Source organism: Capra hircus, chromosome 19, assembly GCF_001704415.2.
Source record: "Capra hircus breed San Clemente chromosome 19, ASM170441v1, whole genome shotgun sequence".
In the NCBI taxonomy this organism is placed as follows: Eukaryota; Metazoa; Chordata; class Mammalia; order Artiodactyla; family Bovidae; genus Capra; species Capra hircus.
The window spans coordinates 56,304,503-56,325,395 of record NC_030826.1 but is presented as its reverse complement, the minus strand read 5'-3'; the positions used below and the strand labels follow the sequence as shown (position 1 = coordinate 56,325,395).

Genomic DNA, 20,893 nt, shown 5'->3' with positions numbered 1-20,893 from the left:
AGGACCTGCTGTCCAGCACAGGGGACTCTGCTGTGTTCTGTGGCAGCCTGGACGGGAGGGGAGCTTGGGGGAGAATGGACACATGTGTGTGTATGGCTGAGTCCCTTTGCTGCCTGAAACTATCACAACACTGTTAACTGGCTATACTCCAATACAAAATAAAAAGTAAAACAATAAAATAGACAACCAAGGGCCTACTGTATAGCACAGGGAACTCTGTAATACTCTGCAATGGCCTACATGGGGAGAGAATCTGAGAAAGAGTGGATATATGCATGTGTTTAGCTGATTCACTTTGATGTACACCTGAAATGAACACAACATTGTACATCAACTGTTCAGGTCAGTTCAGTCGCTCAGTTGTGTCCGACTCTTTGCAACCCCATGAATCGCAGCACGCCAGGCCTCCCTGTCCATCACCATCTCCCGGAGTTCACTTAGACTCACGTCCATCCAGTCAGTGATGCCATCCAGCCATCTCATCCTCGGTCGTCCCCTTCTCCTTCTGCCCCCAATCCCTCCCAGCATCAGAGTCTTTTCCAATGAGTCAACTCTTCTCATGAGGTGGCCAAAGTACTGGAATTTCAGCTGTAGCATCATTCTTTCCAAAGAAATCCCAGGGCTGATCTCTTTCAGAATGGACTGGTTGGATCTCCTTGCAGTCCAAGGGACTCTCAAGAGTCTTCTCCAACACCACACTTCAAAAGCATCAATTCTTCGGCCCTCAGCTTTCTTCACAGTCCAACTCTCATATCCATACATGATCCCAGGAAAAACCATAGCCTTGACTAGAGGGACCTTAGTCAGCAAAGTAATGTCTCTGCTTTTGAATATGCTATCTAGGTTGGTCATAACTTTTCTTCCAAGGAGTAAGCGTCTTTTAATTTCATGGCTTCAGTCACCATCTGCGGTGATTTTGGAGCCCAAAAAGATAAAGTCTGACACTTTCCACTGTTTCCCCATCTATTTCCCATGGAGTGATGGGACCAGATGCCATGATCTTCGTTTTCTGAATGCTGAGCTTGAAGCCAACTTTTTCATTCTTCTCTTTCACTTTCATCAAGAGGCCTTTTAGTTCCTCTTCACTTTCTGACATAAGGGTGGTGTCAACTATACTACAATTTAAGACAAGTTAAAAAAAAAAAATGAGTAGAGGACAAATAATAAGCTGAAGTTGTTAGTGCCCCTATGAGGTAGCACCCAGGACTAGGACCTGGGCAGCCCAGTCTCTGACCTCACACCTCACCCCCCACCTCCCTGACGTGCTGGGGCACTCCCACCAGGCACACCTGGGTCCTGTGCCCACCTCAGACGACTGAGAGCTAGCTGGTTTCCACAGAAAAATCATCACATTAAAACTGGAACAAAAACTGGGTGTTGGGCAAGCAAACCCAACAGTCGTTCATGGGGGGATGACCTCAGAAACGCGGCTTTTCCTCTCCCTCTCCGCTTCTCTGCCCAGGATGAATCCTCCACACATGGTATCTCGTGGGTCAGAGCCTAAGCGCCTTCAGTCTTTTGATAACAGTGCGCCAAAGGAGTTTTTCAACAAGTCTGCATATTTACATTCCGTTTGCCCAGAATGAACTAATTTCACCACGCCTTTGCTGTGAAGTTTTTTAAACCTAGACGACTCTACTTTAGGTTCTGTATTTGTATACAATACAAATTCCGTTCTCTTCTTGGGCCAGAAAATCCAAGTAAGAGGGTGCTAACAGGAGCCTCTGAACCCAGGCGAACCAGAGGGCCCGCGGGGAAGAGAAGGAAGGTGTGTCTGTCGGCCCCGCAGACCCAGGGCGCCGGAGGGCCGAACCCGGAGGGACACAGGAGCCGCGGGTGCAGCGGCCAGGCGGGGCTTCAGGCCCAAAGCTCACTTCACGGTGAGACCGCTTTAAAAAAACATACGTTAAGTGTGAGCGCATGGGCGCCAGACTTCACGTCGCTAGAGCCCCTACGGCCGCGCTGTTAGAAACGGGGCCGTGGCGCGTTCCCGCAGCTCCACATTTAACATCGTGATGAGGGCGATTCCCGACTCTGCCAGCAGCGCCGCCAGGCGCGCACAGGTGCCAATGGGCAGGGAAGGGCCCCAACGCAGAGCCCCGCGCCGCGCTCGCTTCCCGCCGCCCGCCGCCCGGACCCCGGAGACGCGGGTACCGCCCCAGGGCAAGAGAGGAAGGGCAGGCTCCGCCGGCGGACTTCCGGCGCGGCCCCTTCCGGCGCGGCCCCTTCCGGCGCGGCCCCTTCCGGCGAGGCCCCTTCCGGCGAGGCCCCTTCCGGCGCGGCCCCTCCCTGCGCCCGCCGGAGCCCGGGCGGGGCGCGCTAGTGAGGTGGGTGGCCCGCGAGGGCCTGGCTCGGGGTCGGCCCGTCGACCCCCAGCGCTGTGGGCTTGTCTCCTCGTTTCAACCCCTCGAGGCGACTGGTTTGTGGACAAGAAGGGCGAAAACCCGCCCAAAAAGGACGCGAGCTAGGGCTCGTCGTGCTGTGTCGGACCGGCCGCGCGTGTAAAACGCCTCAAGTAACAGACACACGCGCGCAGGTGTCGGGGGAAGGCCCCGCCGGCGCCCCGGAAGCCCCCCCACCCCAACGCGGGCCGGGCGCTCAGAACCGAGCCCCCGTCCGGAAGTGGGCCTTGGGGGGAGACCCGTTCAGAACCCGGCTTCTTCCTCCTCCGGGTAGCGGCGGGCCGCCTGCACCGCTGACCGCCCGGGCTGAGTGCCCTCAGCTGTGAGGAGCGTGGGAGTGGCCATCCTGGCCTGCTGTGTGCAGCCTCCTCCTCCAGTGTATAGTCCTGGCCTCCCGTGAGATCTGCCCTGCGTGTGACCCTGGCCTCCTGTATGGGACCCTGTCTTCCTGTGAGACCCTGTCCTGCGTGTGACCCTGGCCTCCTGTATGGGACCCTGTCCTACTGTGTGTGACCCTGTCCTACTGTGAGACCCTGTCCTGCGTGTGCCCCTGGCCTCCTGTATGGGACCCTGTCCTCCTGTGAGACCCTGTCCTGCCTGTGACCCTGGCCTCCTGTATGGGACCCTGTCCTACTGTGTGTGACCCTGTCCTACTGTGAGACCCTGTCCTGCGTGTGCCCCTGGCCTCCTGTATGGGACCCTGTCCTCCTGTGTGACCCTGCCCTGCGTGTGACCCTGGCCTCCTGTATGGGACCCTGTCCTACTGTGTGTGACCCTGTCCTCCTGTGTGACCCTGGCCTCCTGTATGGGACCCTGTCCTACTGTGAGACCCTGTCCTGCGTGTGACCCTGGCCTCCTGTATGGGACCCTGTCCTACTGTGTGTGACCCTGTCCTACTGGGACACCTTGTCCTAGTGGAGACCCTGTCCTCCTGTGTGACCCTGTCCTGTGTGTGACCCTGGCCTCCTGTATGGGACCCTGTCCTACTGTGTGTGACCCTGCCCTACTGTGTGACCCTGGCCTCCTGTATGGGACCCTGTCCTACTGTGTGTGACCCTGTCCTACTGTGAGACCTTGTCCTACTGGAGACCCTATCCTGTGTGTGACCCTGGCCTCCTGGCCTCCTGTATGGGACCCTGTCCTACTGGAGACCCTGTCCTGTGAGACCCTGTCCTGCGTGTGACCCTGGCCTCCTGTATGGGACCCTGTCCTACTGTGTGTGACCCTGTCCTCCTGTGAGACCCTGTCCTGCGTGTGACCCTGTCCTCCTGGCCTCCTGTATGGGACCCTGTCCTACTGTGTGTGACCCTGTCCTACTGTGAGACCCTGTCGTACTGTGAGACCTTGCCCTACGGTGTCATCCTGGCCTATATGGGACCCTGTCCTGTATGGGACCCTGTCCTACTGTGTGTGACCCTGCCCTACTGTGTGACCCTGCCCTACTGTGTGACCCTGTCCTCCTGGAGACCCTGTCCTGTGTGTGACCCTGTCCTCTGTGAGACCCTGTCCTCCTGTCATCCTGGCCTCCTGTATGGGACCCTGTCCTACTGTGTGTGACCCTGTCCTGTGTGACCCTGTCCTCCTGTGTGACCCTGTCCTCCTGTGTGTGACCCTGTCCTGCGTCTGACCCTGTCCTCCTGTGTGACCCTGTCCTACTGTGAGACCTTGCCCTACTGTGTCATCCTGGCCTCTGTGGGACCCTGGCCTCCTGTATGGGACCCTGTCCTACTGTGTGTGACCCTTTCCTCTGTGAGACCCTGTCCTCCTGTCCTCCTGGCCTCCTGTATGGGACCCTGTCCTACTGTGTGTGACCCTGCCCTACTGTGTGACCCTGTCCTCCTGGAGACCCTGTCCTGTGTGTGACCCTGTCCTCTGTGAGACCCTGTCCTCCTGTCATCCTGGCCTCCTGTATGGGACCCTGTCCTACTGTGTGTGACCCTGTCCTGTATGACCCTGTCCTGTGTGTGACCCTGTCCTCCTGTGTGACCCTGTCCTGTGTGTGACCCTCCTGTGTGTGACCCTGTTCTCCTGTGTGAGACCTTGTCCTGTGTATCATCCTGTTCTCCTGTGTGTGACCCTTCCTCCTGTGTGACCCTGTCCTGCGTCTGACCCTGTCCTCCTGTGTGACCCTGTCCTACTGTGAGACCTTGCCCGACTGTGTCATCCTGGCCTCCTCTCTGGGACCCTGCGTGTGACTCCTGTGGCATGCATTCTTCAGTGAACCAGCTTTGCCTTCTCTGACACTGTAAGACTGCATTGGGGAATATTTCACATAAAGAAGCTTTCACGCGGTGTGTTCCTGAGGGGACAATAAAAGACAGACAAGTAGGTTTGGGAACCGAGCTCCAGTCTCTTGCCACAGTTACTGAAAGAATATTAAACTGTTCTGAGAAGCTCTGCAGTAATGGAGCTCAGCTGACTTTGTTTAGCCGGGTGGTTTTCAAGCAGTTGACCTCAGAGACTTGTGGGTAACACCCTGTTAATAGCCACCCCTCTCCCCACCACCAACCGTGGGTTTTTTCCCAGAACACACTTTTGGGGGACGCTGACACAAATCATTCACCTGAGCACAGACCTGTGCAAGAGTCACTCTCACTTCTCAAACGACATTTTGGAGCCCCTGTTCTGAAAATCATCTGACTGGATTTCCGTAAGGATGGTTTCAGTTTTACAGATGATTGAGAAATCAGTCCATAAATAATGAAGTACTACAAGCCATTAACATTTGGAAAAGGAAGTGAACCCTTGCCCTTCCTCCTACATATATCATGAATAGATACCGTCTCAATATCATTGAGCCAGTGTTATCAATGTATTATTTATAAAACATAGAAACAATTACATGGAAAAAATACAAATTGTTCCAAGTGGAAATTCAACAATTCAGGGCTGCTTAATGACAAACCTAGGAAATTTGTTCAAGGACCTACTTTAGTAAAACGTGATTAACATTTCCTCCGATAAATAGGAGGTTGAGAAACACTCAAGAATGTTGTATGTGTGCATGAAATAACAGTCACTGGAAATTTGCCCTAACATTATAGAATAAAATTCGGTACAAGGAACATCTTCAGCTTTATTCATGATGATGTAGTTACTGAAGTAACAACAGAATCTCTTAATGAGGCAGTTTTGGCCCAAACCTCTATCAAGGGGAGCTTTGAAGTGACGTACTATTAATAGTATGTTACTAAACTTGCAATTTCAAGCAAGACCTGTCAAAGGACGACAGTAACAAGACATGGCAGTGTCCTTGTTCCAGTGTCTGCTCCTCCATCCTGTAGGGCCAGAAACCTACACAGTTCCCACAGAGATAACCAGGCTCCAGAGGACACACCAATGCCAACCAAACTCTAAAGGAACCACTGAAATGATTCCCTTTAAAAAGTTCTAGTCAGTGACTTCCCAGGTGGTCCAGTGGCTTAAGGCTCTGCATTCCCAATACAGGGGCCTGGGTTCCATTCCTGGTCAGGGAGCTAGATCCCACATGCCTCCACTAAAGAGTTCCTATGCACAGCTAGAAGATTCTGCATGCCACAACTAAGACCTGGAAATAAATATAAAAAAGTTATCAATCCGAAGTGCAAAAAAGATCACATATATATATATATATATATGACTGACGCCTAGGATCTCAGAACGTTCTTAATCTCCTTTTCTTAAGCAGAAACTGTCCACCAACAGAAAACCTACCTAGACTTTAAAGCTCTCCACAGAGGCTGTTGCTGTGGCCTTCCTCCGGGCCCCCATCATCTCCGTGCCCTGCGTGCACCCCTCCTGAAGACCCCTTCCGCAACACACGGACACGCAGACACACAGAGATGACCAGACCACAGCTTCCCAGCTGTAACAAGAGGTCACCATTGGCCTGTCTGACCCCTCAGGCAGGCCTGGCACCACCACTCTCAGATTCCGGCTCATTGAGCTGTGACCGCAAATGTTTCCAGGAATCCAGACAGTCACCAAAAGTATCAGAAGGGATGGTTTCGACATCCCTCCCACCCCGCACTGCTCACAGTGCTTCTCGCATGAGGTGGCTGGCACTCTCCACGGAGATCTCAGCCAGGGGGAGCTCCCACCAACCGGAGAGGGCTCCCTGCAGACAAGGTGCATCCCTGCATCTTCATTCTGCCTCTCCTGGGCCCAGCAGAGCCCGATGCAGCGGCCTTCGGTCTAACATTCAAGGCGCCCTTCTCCGCGGTCCTCCCACCTCCTGGAGCAGAATCTGAAGCCCCTTCCCACCAGACACTGTATTATGTGCCTACCGTTGTAAGGAGACTGTTGTATCACACCGACAGTTCTTCCAGTGTTGGTCCTCACTCGCCTCAGTCTCCTTGCCTGTAAAATGGGGACAGGAGTCAAACCTATCTTTCTAGTGTCCGGTGGGCAGTCTAATGCGCCGAAGTGGCCGTAGGGGCTGGGGGCCCGATCCAGGGAAAGAAGGCGCTATGCCAGGTGCGTTCCTGGGCAGGTTCCCCCCGGGGGTCACTGGGGTCACTGGAAGCTTCTCGGACAAGTGTGGAGTGTAGACACCCTCAGGACAGTCGGGCCCACGTAGTCCAATATGGACCATGAGGGGGCGTGGAAGCTGAGATACTGCGATTACTAAGACCACAAGGGACGCCCCCCACCCCACGAGGCCCGCCCCCAGCCCTGCCCACGTCCCCGCCGGCACTTCCCCGAGGTGGTCCCCGCGCTCCTCCCGGGCCCGGCTGATGGCACCGCGCTCACCTTCCGCAGAAACGCCATCCTCGGCCTGCACTGCTGGCCCTGGTGTCGGATGGTCATCCTGGTCCCTGGGACTCAGAACCGGGACGCACGGGACGGAAGGGGAAGCCCCCAGAGAGCGTGCCCGCGGCCGCGAGCCCAGGCGGAGCGGGGCTGCCCGCCGAGCTCCGACCCGCATCCCCGGGAACCCGAATCCGCGCCGGCCTATCAGCGCGCTGCACCCGCCCGGCGAGCGCTGCGCTGGCGGCCACCTGGCGCCAGGGGGCGGTGTCGGGCCGGCGGGCCGGGGGCGCCGCAGATGAGGTGCGCCCGGGGCGCCAGGATGCTCCGTGGTCCCGGGCGCCCGCATGCACTGTGGTCCAGGGCGAGCTTGGACCCAGCACCAAGGCCCGAGGGCGTGAACAGCGCGCCCCGGCACTTGCATCCCTAGCTGGGCTGCCACCAGATCCCTGCATGGGCCTTAGCAAGCTGCTTGAACTTTCTGAGCGTGTCTCCTCATCTCGCTGGAAAAAAGTGAGTGGATGGAGATTGACGCCTGTCTGTGTGTCGGGCGCTGCGAGGACAGAATGGATAACCCGGTGAACCGGCAGTGGAGTGCGGTTAGCGGGGAGGAATGCAGCTCCCCTGCCAGGTGGACTGGCTCTGAACTCCCCCTGTGCTCAAGCCGGTTATGTAACCTTTCTCTGCTTCTTTCTCCCATCTCAGCGGTGACATTGCTGCTCCCTCCTTGTGAGTTTTTCTTTGGGAGGGGGAGTTTTGTTTTTGGTTTTAGGACACCTGAGCTAATGCATGTGAAAAGTATTTAGCAAATATCATATGTGGAATCTAAAAGAGTGATACTAATGAACTGATTTACTAAACAGAGACCGACTCACAGACACAGAAAACAAAGATGGTTATCAAAAGGGAAAGGGAGGGGGAGGGATAAAATTAGGAATGTGGAATTAACACGCACGCACACACGCACACATATGCTATGTCTGCCTCTTTGCGACCCCATAAACTGTCGCCCTCCACAGGCTCCTTTGTCCCTGGGATTCTTCAGGCAAGAATACTGAACTGGGTTGCCATTTTCTCCTCCAGGGGATCTTCCCAACTCAGGGACCAAACCCTCATCTCCTGCATTGCTGGTGGGTTCTTTACTGCTGAGCCACCAGGAAGCCCACACTCATTGTTCAGTCACTAAGTCAAGTCCAGCTCTTTGTGACCCCATGTACCACAGCACACCAGGCTCCTCTGTCGTCTGTCTCCGGGAGTTTGCTCAGATTCACGTCCTTTGAGTCAGTGATGCCATCCAACCATCTCATCTTCTGCCGCCCCTTCTCCTGCCCTCAATCTTTCCCAGTATCAAGGTCTGTTCCAAAGAGTCAGCTCTTCACATCAGGTGACTAAAGTACTGGAGCCTCAGCTTCAGCATCAGTCCTTCCAATGCATATTCAGGGTTGATTTCCTTCAGAATGGACTGGTTTGATCTCTTTGCAGCCCAAGGGACTCTCAAGAGTCTTCTCCAACACCACAGTTCAAAGGCATCAGTTCTTCTGCACTCAACCTTTTCTGTGGGTCAACTCTCACATCCATGCATGACTACTGGAAAAACCATAGCTTTGACTATATGAACCTTTGTTGGCAAAGTAATGACTCTGCTTCTTAATACACTGTCTTGGTTTGTCATAGCTTTTCTTCCAAGGAGCAAGTGTCTTTTAATTTCATGGCTGCAGTCACCATCCACAGTGACTTTGGAGCCCAAGAAAATTAAATCTGACACTGTTCCCATTCTTTCGCTGTCTATTTGCCATGAAGTGATGGGACCAGATGCCATGATCTTCATTTTTGAATGTTGAGTTTTAAGCCAGATTTTTCACTCTCCTGTTTCACCTTCACCAAGAGGCTCTTGGGTTCTTCTTCACTTTCTGCCATAACGGTGGTGTCATCTGCATATCTGAGGCTGTTGATATTTCTCCAAGCAATCTTGATTCCAGCTTCTGCTTCATCCAGCCCAGCATTTCACGTGATGTACTCTGAATAGAAGTTAAATAAGCAGAGTGACAACATACAGCCTTGACGTACTCCTTTCCCATTTTGAACCAGCCCATCGTTCCATGTCCGGTTCTCGCTGTTGCTTCCAGACCTGCAAACTGGTTTCTCAGGAGGCAGGTCAGGTGGTCTGGCACTCCCATCTCTTTAAGAATGTCCCACAGTTTGTTGTGATCCACACAAAGGCGTAGTCAATGAAGCAGAAATAGATGTTTTGCTGGAATTCCCTTGCTGTTTCTATGATCCAGTGGATGTTGGCAATTTGATCTCTGGTTCCTCTGCCTTTTCTAAATCCAGGTTGTATATCTGGAAGTTCTCAGTTCATGTACTGTTGAAGCCTAGCTTGAAGAAGTTTTGAGCATTACCTTGCTAGGATGTGAAATGAGCACAATTGATTGTACAGTAGTTTGAATTCTTTGGCATTGCCTTTCTTTGGGATTGGAATGAAAACTGATCTTTTTCAGTCCTGTGGCCACTGCTGAGTTTTCCAAATTTGGTGGCGTACTGAGTGCAATACTTTAACAGCACCATCTTTTAGGATCTGAAACAGCTCAGCTGGGATTCTATCACCTCCACTAGTTTTGTTTGTAGTGATGCTTCCTAAGGCCCACCTGACTTCACACTCCAGGATGTCTGGCTCTAGGTGAGTGACCACACCATCGTGGTTATCCCAGGTCACACTACTATATATAAATAAAATAGATGATCAACAAGGACCTACTGTATACAGCAGAGAGTGTTAATGAGGGCTTCCTAGGCGGCGCAAGAGCAAAAAATCTGCCGGCCAATGCAAGAGACGCAAGAGACTCAAGTTCGATCCCTGGGTCAGGAAGATCCCCTGGAGCAGCAATGGCAGCCCACTCCAGTCTTTGTGCCTGGAAAACTCCTTGACGGAGGAGCCTGGCTGGCTACGGCTCCTGGGGTCGCGAAGAGAGGCTATGCTCAGTAATCTATAACAACCCAAATGGGAAATAATCTGAAAAAGAATGACGTATCTATTTACACGTATAACTGGATCACTTTGCTGTATACCTGAAACTAACACAATACTGTAAATCAACTATACTCCAATATAAAATTTAACAATGTTTTTAAAACACTTAGAACCGGAACTGACAAGTGGTGAATGTCAGATAAACCACAGTTTGGGGGGACTGTTAAAAGTTACCATCTCTAGTGGCTCCATTGCACCCATGGTCTGAGTCCTGTATCCTTCCAGAATAATGTGAGGACTCTTGGAGCAGTCAATGGAGGTGAGAGAATGGGATCTGAAGTCAGATTATGTGGGCTCACATTGCCACACTGCTACTTACTAACCAACCAACTGTGTGAGTCCGAGAAAGTTCCTTAACCCCTCTGTGAAATGGGAATGGCACAATGACTGCCTACGTGATAGACAGGACGCCAATCGGCAGGTGCCAGTTGTGGCTGTTACTAATATTAGTGTCATTGGTGATGGACAGGGAGGCCTGTCGTGCTGCGATTCATGGGGTCGCAAAGAGTCGGACACGACTGAGCGACTGAACTGAACTGAAAGATGGTATAACAGAAAGAGCACAAAATGAATTAAAGCAGTGTCACCTGACAGCCACTTCCCTCCCCCCGGCCTCAATTTCTTCATCTGTAAAGGGGCGACTCAAGCCCCCAGTTTCCGACAGGGTGAGCCCTCCCAGGTCCAGCAGCAGCGTTCCATGAAAAACGGGGCCTTGCCTAGAGCTGGGCAGCTGCCGTCAGAGGCGCAGTCAACAAACCAGGCTCTAGATAACCGGGTTCCCATCCCAGCGGAAGAGCGGAGTTCCTGCCAAGCTGCCCTGACATCTCAGCTCCAGGCTGAAGTGCTAGAATAGGGCTGGTTGACTCATCCGGAGATGACTTGGCTGAAAGCCAGCAGATGTGACGTCAGCCCGGCCAGGCAGCCGCCAGGGAGCATAACGAGGGCGGGAAAGCCCCGCTTCAGCCAGGCTCCCAGACTCCCGGGGGTGGGGAGAGCAGACCGATTGCAGAATCTCATAACTGGCGAACCTGTTTCCCCACTCTTTCATTTTTTGCCTTAGGCTTTCTGTTTTCTCAATTAGGTGAGATGGTGACTTGTCTATTAGGAGATTGTGTGTAGTTTCCTTGAGAATCAGATTTTATTGAAAAGATAGAACGTTACGATCATCTGGTCACTGGATATTTCTGCTGTTTAACTTACTTAACAGCTGTGAGCGGGCTCTGTCGACTGGGAGAAGCTTAGGTGGGCAGAGTGGCCACCTGAGGCACTGTGTGTCGCCTGCCAGCCTGCAGACGTTCACGGTCCTCTGGCACTCTCTAAGGCGACCTTGCTCGGGTGACAAACCGCACAGTTTACGACTCCAACAAGGATCTCGCCAAGCAGCCTCATTTCCCAGGTGAAGGGGACAAGGTAGGGTGGGAAGAAGGAACATAATTAGGACTCAGGGCACCTGGATGCTGATTCCAAACCTACCGTTGACCCACTGGGGACGTCAGGCAAGACTCGTCACCTCAGGAAATCCCAGCCCCCGGTCAGAGTTGTTCAGCGCTCCCCAGAGTCCGCTCTTCAACCTTCTCAAACTTTAATGCACATAGCAGTCTCCCAGGGATCTTGTAAAAACGCAGATTCTGACTCAACAGCTTGGGGTGAGGCTGTGCTAACCACTAGACCACCAGGGAACCCCTTCCTTGTCTTGAGTTCTAATTTACAGCTTACCATTTTACATTAAGGCTTCCCTGGTGGCTCGGATGCTGAAAAATCCGCCTGCAATGCAAGAGACCTGAATTGGATCGCTGGTTTGGGAAGATCCCCTGGAGGAGGGTGTGGCAACCCACTCCAGTATTCTTGCCTGGAGAATCCCCATGGACAGAGGAGGCTGGCGGGCTACAGTCTAGGGGGTCACAAAGAGTCGGACACGACTGAGCGATTAAGCGCACACGCATTTTGTATCAAGCGTCTCCTGTGCGCCTCACTGATCCAACCGTGAAAGAGGCATAACGTGAAAGTGAAAGTCGCTGGGTCGTGTCCAGCTCTGTGCAGCTGACCCCATGAACTGTAGCCCGCCAGGATCCTCTGTCCACGGAATTCTCCAGGCCAGAATACTGGGGTGGGTAGCCTTTCCTTTTTCCAGGGGATCTTCCCAACCCAGAGATGGAACCCAGGTCTCCCGCGTTGCAGGATTGTTTACCGTCTCAGCCACCGGGGAAGCCCTGAAAGAGGAAAGGCATAAACGAACCAAGAGTGTGGACGAGCACTAGACCACGCGGACCCGTGTCCAGACGGCCACATCCCCAGCTCCTCCTTAGTCCCCACTTGCATGTCGCAGGATTCTCCCAAAGGCATCCTATTAAAAATCGTGAGGACTTGGCTGACGACAGTCACGACATAATGCTCGCACTTCCAAAGACGCCAAAGAAAACAGTGGCCAGTACGTTACGAAATAACACCTGCCTCCAAAAATTCTTCCACCGGTGTGCTTTCAAATGCCCACGTCGAATCGGCATCTCTGGGCAAATCTACAGTGTGAGGCTTTCCAGCGGTTACCAGAAGTCATTACAGGAACAAATCACGTGGATTTCTTTTTGAAAAAAATCTGACTTGACCCCAAACTACTGTCAAGACAGTGTCTATTCTGTCTAACAAACACCACAAAAGAAATCTCCTTCCAAGTTTAGTTCCATGAAAACGGAAATCACAGCATATCCTTTTCCTTGGTCAAAAAGAGATGTGTACCCAGGCATTTCCCACCCTGAGCAGCAGAACAAATCTGGCATCAGGCTCTCTTGCAGGAACTGGAACGAATGTTCAATTTTTCATGTTTTTTTCTCCAATCTGTCTTCCTATTTGAATTCATGTATGATTGGTTTCATTCTCTAGGTTTTGGTCCGCCACAAGTCCTTTTTGGAATGGCTTGGGATGGAAATAAATTGTATTTGAGTAGCGAATGGGAGTTGACTTGATGAATTGGACAAGGTGGGGGGAGAAAGGAAAACCTGTGCAGTCGAAGTGGTGTTCAGGATAAGTGACTATATTCATCCAAATGTTTGTGGAACCTACATTGTTTTATTTTAGTCCAAGATGCATGAGAGAAGGAGAATAGTGTGGTGAAAATACATTGGAGTTTGATGAAACTTTGCTTTCCTTGCAAGACAATTGATTAAATCCCGCCTGTCTATCGAAACCGATCAGCTCAGTTCAGAAGTAACAGGACGTCTTGTTTCTCAACCTGAGTTGCAACTCCATGGCTTCCAGGTGAGGTGAGTGAGTGAGTGAGTCGGGGATGGAAGCAGGTAGGAACACGGGAATGTGGCTTCAGGAACTCCACGTAGAATGATCTTAGCCAAGCGAGACCTCCCAGTCACCTCCAGGATGCCCCTCTATGATAAGGAATGATTCCCCTCCATCCTCTCCAACCTAAGGAGAAGAGCTCCTGCAGTGACTCCGGGGCACACACTTCCCAGAAACACCTGCTAGAGATGATCAGAGGCAAATAGGACCATGTTGTCCCATCCTCTGTTCCCCAGAAGAGAGACTCTCCCGATGAGTCAAACCAGCCCTATTCTAGCACTTCAGCCTGGAGCTGAGATGTCAGAGCAGCTTGTTCCCCTGTAAATATATGCTCACTACTGAAAATGTAGAAATAGAAGCGAATTTTTGAACTTCGCATGTAGTCTAGGAAAAGTTTGAGTGAGTTGAAGTGGGATGGAGGAGGGAAAGAAGTGGACTGGAGCCCCTGGATTTAATATAGGGAAGGCCCTTTTCTACAGGTTTTTGTTTTTTTTTTTAATGTGGACTATTTTAAAGTCTTTATTGACTTTAGTTACAATATTGTTGTTTAGTTACAATATTGACTTTAGTTACAATAGTGTTACAATATTCTAAGTTTGTTTTTTTTGGCCTTGAGGCCTGTGGGATCCTAGCTCCCCGACCAGGGATCAAACCCACACCCCTTTGTCGGAGGGCAAAGTCTTAACCACTGGACCGCCAGGGAAATCCCAAGCGTGTTTTCAAGAGTTAGTCCTCATGTCACATGGATGCCCTTCCCACCCGCTCCGTGTTCGAGAGAGAACCTGTACACCGCCGGAGGCCTGGCCCAGAACTAGGAAGGAGCGCTGATGAGATTCCAACCCAGCAGGCCAGGTCCGAAGTCCAGAGGAACCGCCGCGGGGCTCTGCGACTCCCGCGCGAAGCGCCTGTGGAATACAGACGAGGCGGAGCGGGGGAGCTGTAGGCCGCTCCCACCCCGACCTCCCACCCCGACTCTGCCCTCTGCTCCCTCCGTCCTGGGGCGGAGGTGACTCATCCCACGGGCAAGCCCTTTCCCCCCAAGCCGGGGCTTCCCACAGGCAGCATCGCTCCAGCGCTGCCCGCCCTGCCCTGGGCCAGCCGGGAGATCCCGTCTCCTTCCGGCTTCCGCAGGCCCGCGGGACCCTCAGACTAAGCTCAGGTTTCCAGCCACGCCCTGATCAGAGAGAAAAGCTCTGTCTCCAAGTCCTTTTAACTGATGCTCCCGAGTCAGGGACTTTCCAAGTTTCCCGCCCTGCTTCCTTCCGGCTCTGGTCTTCCTGGGAAGAGCCCCTCTGGAGGGCTCAGGAAGCTGACCGACGGCAGGAAGTGAAGACACAAGGCGCACCTGCGAGGGCCCATTTCACGGCCACCGCCAGTTTCACTTTCTTTATTTAGACGGGGAACTTCGGTCCCCCACCCCCCCGCCGCTCCCCCCACCCCCACCCCTCGCCTCTCTGCCCTCTCCCCGCCCCCCTCTCTCCCCGGGAACGTGAGCAGCACCTTGACCTTGGCGGCAGCAGTCCTATCCCCCTGCCTCCCCGCTCCTTGGGTAGGCAGCTTCTCTGGGACCAAAGCCAAGGCTGCCCTGCAGACCAACATTTTTTTTAAATCCAAACTCAAGAGAATTTATCTTCCGCAGGGACTGCCAGCATCCCTCCCGCAAAGACCTTCTGTGGCTCCCTACTGCCTCCCGGGAGAAAACGGCGCCCCTCCCCTGAAACCCCAAGGCCACGGGGATCTGAGCTCATTTTCCAGCCAGCGCTGCCCCCTCACCCTCCCGAACCGCCCTCCTCGTTCAGCGCAGGGGGCGGCTTTGGGTCATGTTGGACCTGCGGTCGGCTCTGGCCTCCCCCGGCCCGGGTCTGACCTCGGCGGCCCCGAAGCCCCCCCGAGCGCTTCCTTCCTCCTCTGGGCTGGCCCGCGCCCGCGTGTGGCACACAGCTCCCAGGGGCCCGGGTCCCCGCTGCACTATGGGCGTCCCCGGGGGAGCGCGGGGGCCGGGACAGCTTCCTGTCACCTCCCTTCCGGCCCCTGCATCGCACACTCTCCACCCCCATGGGACCCTCTTTCTAAACGAACTGCCCTCTGCCCCCCAAGAACTCCAAGCAGCAGCCCCCGCAGGGCCTTCCACTGCGCACCCCGCCCCCGGCCCAGAGCAGAGGACCCCCCACCCGCCACCCCCCACCCGCCCAGGCTGGAAGCCCCGCTCCCCTGGGGCGCCCCCACCCCCGCCGCTCCGCTTCCTCGCACTGCCAGGTGTCTCCCCCGCGGCAGGCTCTCGTCCTCGTCGTGAGTGACTTCAGAGCCCGCGTGCTGTGACCCTTCCCAGCTTCACAGCCCCCGGGGCCCTGCTGCCCCCGCGTCAGCCGCCCCCGCCCAGCCGCGCGGGACCCTGTCCTCTCCAGCAACGCGCGCCCTTCGGAGTCTGGAGTCCGGCTCGGGCCTGCGAGCCGGCTTCGCCCCTCCGCTCTCCCCGCCCCTAACGCCCCCGGCCCTCTCCCCGCCACGCCCCCTAACGGCCCCCGGCTCTCTCCGCCGCCCCTAATGCCCTCCCGGCTCTTTCCCCCACGCCCCCCTAATGCCCCGGCTCTCTCCCCGCCCCCCCAATGCCCTCCACAGCTCTCTCCCCCCCCTAATGCCCCCATCGCTCTCTCGCCGGCCCCCTAATGCCCCCACCGCTCTCTCCCTGCCCCCTAATGCCCCCCCGCTCTCTCCCCGCCCCCTAATGCCCCCCCATAGGAGAAACACCAAAACCCTTTACAGTGCAAACTGTGAACCGTGGGTGGTGGCTGGCCATGGCTAGAAGTCAGACACCAGGAAGAACTTCCAGGCTGAGACCAGGAGCCGGGGAGGGCTGGATAGCGGGTCTCAGCTCAGCAGGCTCTCCCTGCATCCAGTCCCCCCGTGGTCCCTGAGCAGAGGTCCTGGCTCCCTACAGTACCCATGGCCTCTCCACTGATGGCCGCCTGGAGCCCCGTGAGCCGGCGGTTTTTTCACCACCAAGATGACGGAGCCTTGGACATCTGGGACTTTGTTCAAGCAGTGTGACCCTGCCCTCAGCCTGAAGGTCACGTGCACCCCCTCCTGGTGCATCCACGCCCTCAGAAGCCTGGCCTTTCCTCCCGCCAGGCCTGTCCCGCCAAGCCAGGCCTGTTCCTTGCCAAGCCTGGGCCGAGTGAAGCCTCCCAGCTGAGCCAGCCTTATCTTATCAGCAGGGGCGGGGCGAGACCTGCAGGCTGGGGCGTGGCAGACAGCGGGGCTGCGGAAACACAGAATGAAAGGGGCGCTGGAGGGCCTTCCCTGGCGCCATGGTTAAGACTCGCCCTCCAATGCAGGGGCACAGGTTCGATCCCTGGTTGGGAACTAGGATCCACATGCGATCTGTGTGGCCATTGGGGGGTGGTTGTGGTGGCCGGGTACGGTGGGAGATGGAGGCTGGAGTGACAGGTCTTGCAACCGACTCTTGCGTGTGGACACCCTCCTGTGGGTTGAGGCTGGGGTCCCCTTCGGTCAGGGAAGTCCCCAGGGTGTTTGAATGGGCTGCTGGGCTAAGCCTCCCAAGACCCAGATGCTAGACGAGCAGAAGGACGTGGCTCCCGCGTCTGCCCGGCCCTCCAGCAGGTCTGTGACGAAGCCCTCTTCTGCCTCCGGGAAGACAATGGGTGCTTCATCGCTTGCGGCTCCCAGCTGGGGACGACCACCTGCTGGAGGTCTCCAACGGGCTGTGCACCTCCACAGAAATGAGAAGAACATGGCTTCTGCGGTAGGTACGGGGCCCCGGCGAGGTGGGCACACCAGCCTCTGGCCTGGCTGGCCCCGCCGAGTGGGCTGGCAGCAAAGGGCAGACGCGCTTCCACACCTCCTGGGAAGTGGTGGACATTCTGGGAGGGTCAGGGAATGCGGCCTGAGAGATGGGTGTGGCCGTGTCTGAACCCCCCGGCTTCACCGCTCAGGAAGCCCAGTGCCCTGGCAAGTCTCTTGACTTCTCCAAGCTCGGTTTCTTCAGATCCAAGCAGTGGACTTGGTCATTTTGTCTAATTGTAAACAGTATACATTTGGGCAGCCGAGCCTGTCTGAAGAAGCTTGACTGATGCCAATGGAGAAGCAGCTGGAAGGACTGATCGGGGAAGGGGGCCTGGGGCGCTGAGATCCGTCACCCTGGCCGAGAGTTGGAGACGCCTTCCCATAGCCATGGCCACAGCGAGAGGGTTGAAACGCCCTGGTGCTGAGATTCTGGGGGCCCTCCTGCTCCGCCTGGGCGTGCGAACTGGTCCTCCGGGGCCCAGGGATGCAGCTTTGCACACCACCAGAGCATGCTTCACACCGGCGTCAGGCACTTGTATTCCTTGGAACTGCGTGATTTGGCATCCCTGCTCCCCTCCTGCCAGCCCCAGTATTTAGCCCCCACTTTCTTGCCATCAGCCCAGAGCAGAGCTCTGTGGGGCTGCCTTGAGCAGAGTGAGGGGAGCCCACTGGTCCCCTTGCACTGGGAGCTGGATCGCCCTCCGGCCTCCCACGGCCTCCCTGTCCTTGTGCCCCAGATATTCGAGCGTGAGACGCGGGGAGAAGATCCTGGAGGCCAGGCACCGTGAGATGCGCCTGAAGGAGAAGGCAAGGCCGAGGGCCGGGGACGAGCTGAGGGATGAGCCGCCTGTCTGAACCTGGAGGAGCTGGTCACCAACCGGCCGAGAGGAGTTCTTCGACATCATCTTTCACGGAGCTGAAGAAGAAGGAGGCGGAAGCCATGAAGAAGCAGCCCAAATCTGTAGGGGCCTTGCGCAGGGGCTCAGGGTGGGCTGGGCGGGAGGGAGCCACGGGGCCCCGGCTGCCTGCCTGCTGACTTCCTGGGGAGCCCGGAGCAAGTGGCCCCACCAGGCAGACCTTCCTTTGTCCGTCTGGCAAATGGGGAGAGTGACTCCCTTCCTCCTGGGGAATTCTAAGTCTCCAAACAGGCTTCCAGCTCCTTGAGCTTCTCAGAATCCTCTGCCTACACCCCAGAGGGCACCTTGAACTCCATGCAAGTGACCAACGGGATGAGGACCCAGGGCTACATAAGCTATGAAAGGAGAGGGGGCCTGGAGGCCTGGAGGGCGCAGAGGGGCCTACGAGGTCCGTGGTGACCCCACCCGGCAGGAGGGGGTGAGACTGGTCCTGAGCTAGGCCATCCATGCAAGAGTCGGCCCAACTTAGAGGCCACCAGACAGCGGCATCCAGCCATGGCCCTGTGCCAAAGCACTTTCTAGCTGTGTCGCCTGGGCTGGTCACTTCACGTCTTAATTCCTTCATTTCCATCTGGAACAGGAGGAGGCTGAGTGATGAAGGCGGTGTCTGGTCACCTTCCAGGGCCTCCTGGGTACCAGGGGGCAGAGGAAGGAAAAGATGTGGTCTGCCTGGACCATTACCTTCAGGGGCCCAGGGATAAGATGCCAAGATGAGAAAGAGTAAAAGCCCAACGTGCCAGGGGGAAGAGCAAGTGAGCGTGGAATAGCGTCTGCCCTTGTCGGCAAGACTGGCTGCCTTGTTAGGGGAGGAAGGAAAACACACAGAGCGGCTCAAGGGGCTTGCCCGGCGGGTCCAGTGGTTCAGACTCCACGCTTCCACTGCAGGGCTCCGGGTTCTATCGCTGGTCAGGGAACTAAGATCCCGCGTGCCACTCAGCCAAAAATAAAAAGTATTGAGAAGTTCGAGGCAGTGAAAACAGAGCGCTGCAGCAGGGGTGAGGCCATCACCGGCCCATGAAGCCAGCCCCCAGCAGCAAGAGGGGCTGGGTGGCCAGTCTTCAGGCAGTAAGGGAGTGGCCAGGTCCGAAGCTAGGTGAGCATGCCGAGGAGCTGACGGGTTCCAACTCATGACTGCTCCCCGCATCCCTGTCGCTGGGTCTCGAGACAAGCAGTGACTTCTGTGGGCACATTGTGCATTAGAAGCAGTCGGATTCGAGTGGCCTTATTCTCACACCATCCGGTGGTCCGGGATGGGGGAGGGGGGGTCAAGGCGAGGCTGGAGTCAGGCTTTCTGACCCCGTAGCCCGGGCCTCCCCAAGCCGTCCACGCTGGGCCCTCCAGAAGGTCCGCCAGACAAGTGCAATGTGGCCACTGATTCCGTGCCTGCTGTACCCTGAACGCGCTCCCCACAGCGGCTGGAGCACTCTGGATGGAGACACTGACTCTCAGAAGGGCTTACGCTTCACTGAGCCTGGCCCCCTCCCTCTGCCGCTCGCCGCAGGCTTCCTATGCATCTCTGCGTCTCTGCACTTAGCCAGACGTGCTGGAGTCAGAACAGAGAATCTTCTGCTGGGTCCTCACCTGAATTATTTCTAATCCCAGCCACTGCCCTGAAGGAATCACACCAGGCTTCAGAGCAGGGGGGCCAGTGAATCTTGGGGGAGGTAGCTCACAGCCACCCAGGCAGCAAGCGGCAGGTGCCCGCCATCCATGCCCATTAGAGCCGAGTGCCCTCTCAGCCCCTGAGGCCGTGGTGTTGGCTGCATGGCCTCCTGGGTGCCCAGCATTCCCGGGCTCAGGGGTTAACGTCCTGGTGCGAGGAAGTCCTGCCCACCAACGAGTCTCTGCTGTCTTTCCGTAGCTGAAACAGCCAAGCCAGGACACAGATGAGGAGGTGCAAGGAGAGGAAGAAGCAGAAGAAGAAAGAGGCGACGGCGAAGGGGAGGAAGGAGGCAGTGGAGAGAGTCCAGCGCTGGGAGGTCAGCCCTGACCAGAGCCCAGCTCTCACGCATGCCTCTATCTCATCTCTGGGCACCGCCCTGGTGTTACAAGTGGGAGCTGACCGCCTTCCTTAGAGGGGACAGGAGGGGCAAAGGGACTCCGACCCAGCCCCCTCGCCCGGGGACCAGATCCCCGGTCCCCACCGACTCCCCTCGGAGGGAGGGAAGGGGCACAGGTTCATCCCCAAGCCGGTCCTCAGCCAAGCTCAGCCAGCCCCCCTAAGCCCACCATCCCCGTGGATTCAGCTTCTCAAGGGCTGCCCCGACGAGCACCTCCCTTCACAAGCCTGCAGAGCCTCCCCTGGGCTGGCCACGGCCACCGTCGGGGCTTGGGAAGGCCTGTGGGTGGGGAAGGGCGGGGATCTCTCATTCTCCCTTACTGAACCTCCCCACCCACATACGGCTGGGGAACATAAAGCCTGTCCACTTCTAAGATGTCTTTCCCAAGCAACTTCCCTGGGAGATGTTTACCTCCAAAAGGGTGAGAGACGACGGATGAAACAAGCCAGGTGAATTCAGCGAGCTTTCTGCTATCTTCGTGCTCGTAAAGTTCAATTATTAATAATAATAATGACAGTACTAAAGGTTAGTGCCTATTATGCCTCCTGTACTCAAAGCTTTTCAAGTTATCTCTGTCTTTCTTTTGATAAAGTCGCTGAAGATTTCTGCTCTGACTATTCCTCCTCAGCAGAGGGAGAAACGGATTCTGGAGGCAGGTGGGCATCG

The 20,893-nt window shown here is 55.6% G+C and overlaps 2 protein-coding genes across 3 annotated transcripts in view; one reads left to right on the top strand and one right to left on the bottom strand.

Moving 5' to 3' along the window:
• The window catches only part of RGS9 (regulator of G-protein signaling 9), a gene marked incomplete at its 3' end in the record, with an annotated part of 59,621 nt that extends 52,276 nt beyond the window's left edge, over positions 1 to 7,345 (bottom strand). For both annotated transcript variants that reach the window (XM_018063883.1, XM_018063882.1), the window contains 2 exon segments: positions 6,668 to 6,740; positions 7,134 to 7,345. Coding sequence is in view for 1 of the 2 variants with exons in the window: in XM_018063882.1 (XP_017919371.1) it covers positions 6,668 to 6,740; positions 7,134 to 7,190 (130 nt within the window).
• Positions 1 to 20,763, top strand: part of DNAI2 (dynein axonemal intermediate chain 2) — a 105,054-nt gene extending 84,291 nt beyond the window's left edge. Inside the window, 4 exon segments of the mRNA XM_018064030.1 lie at positions 17,988 to 18,007; positions 18,009 to 18,156; positions 18,158 to 18,211; positions 20,029 to 20,763. Coding sequence (XP_017919519.1) covers positions 17,988 to 18,007; positions 18,009 to 18,156; positions 18,158 to 18,211; positions 20,029 to 20,157 — 351 coding nt within the window. The 3' untranslated portion in view covers positions 20,158 to 20,763.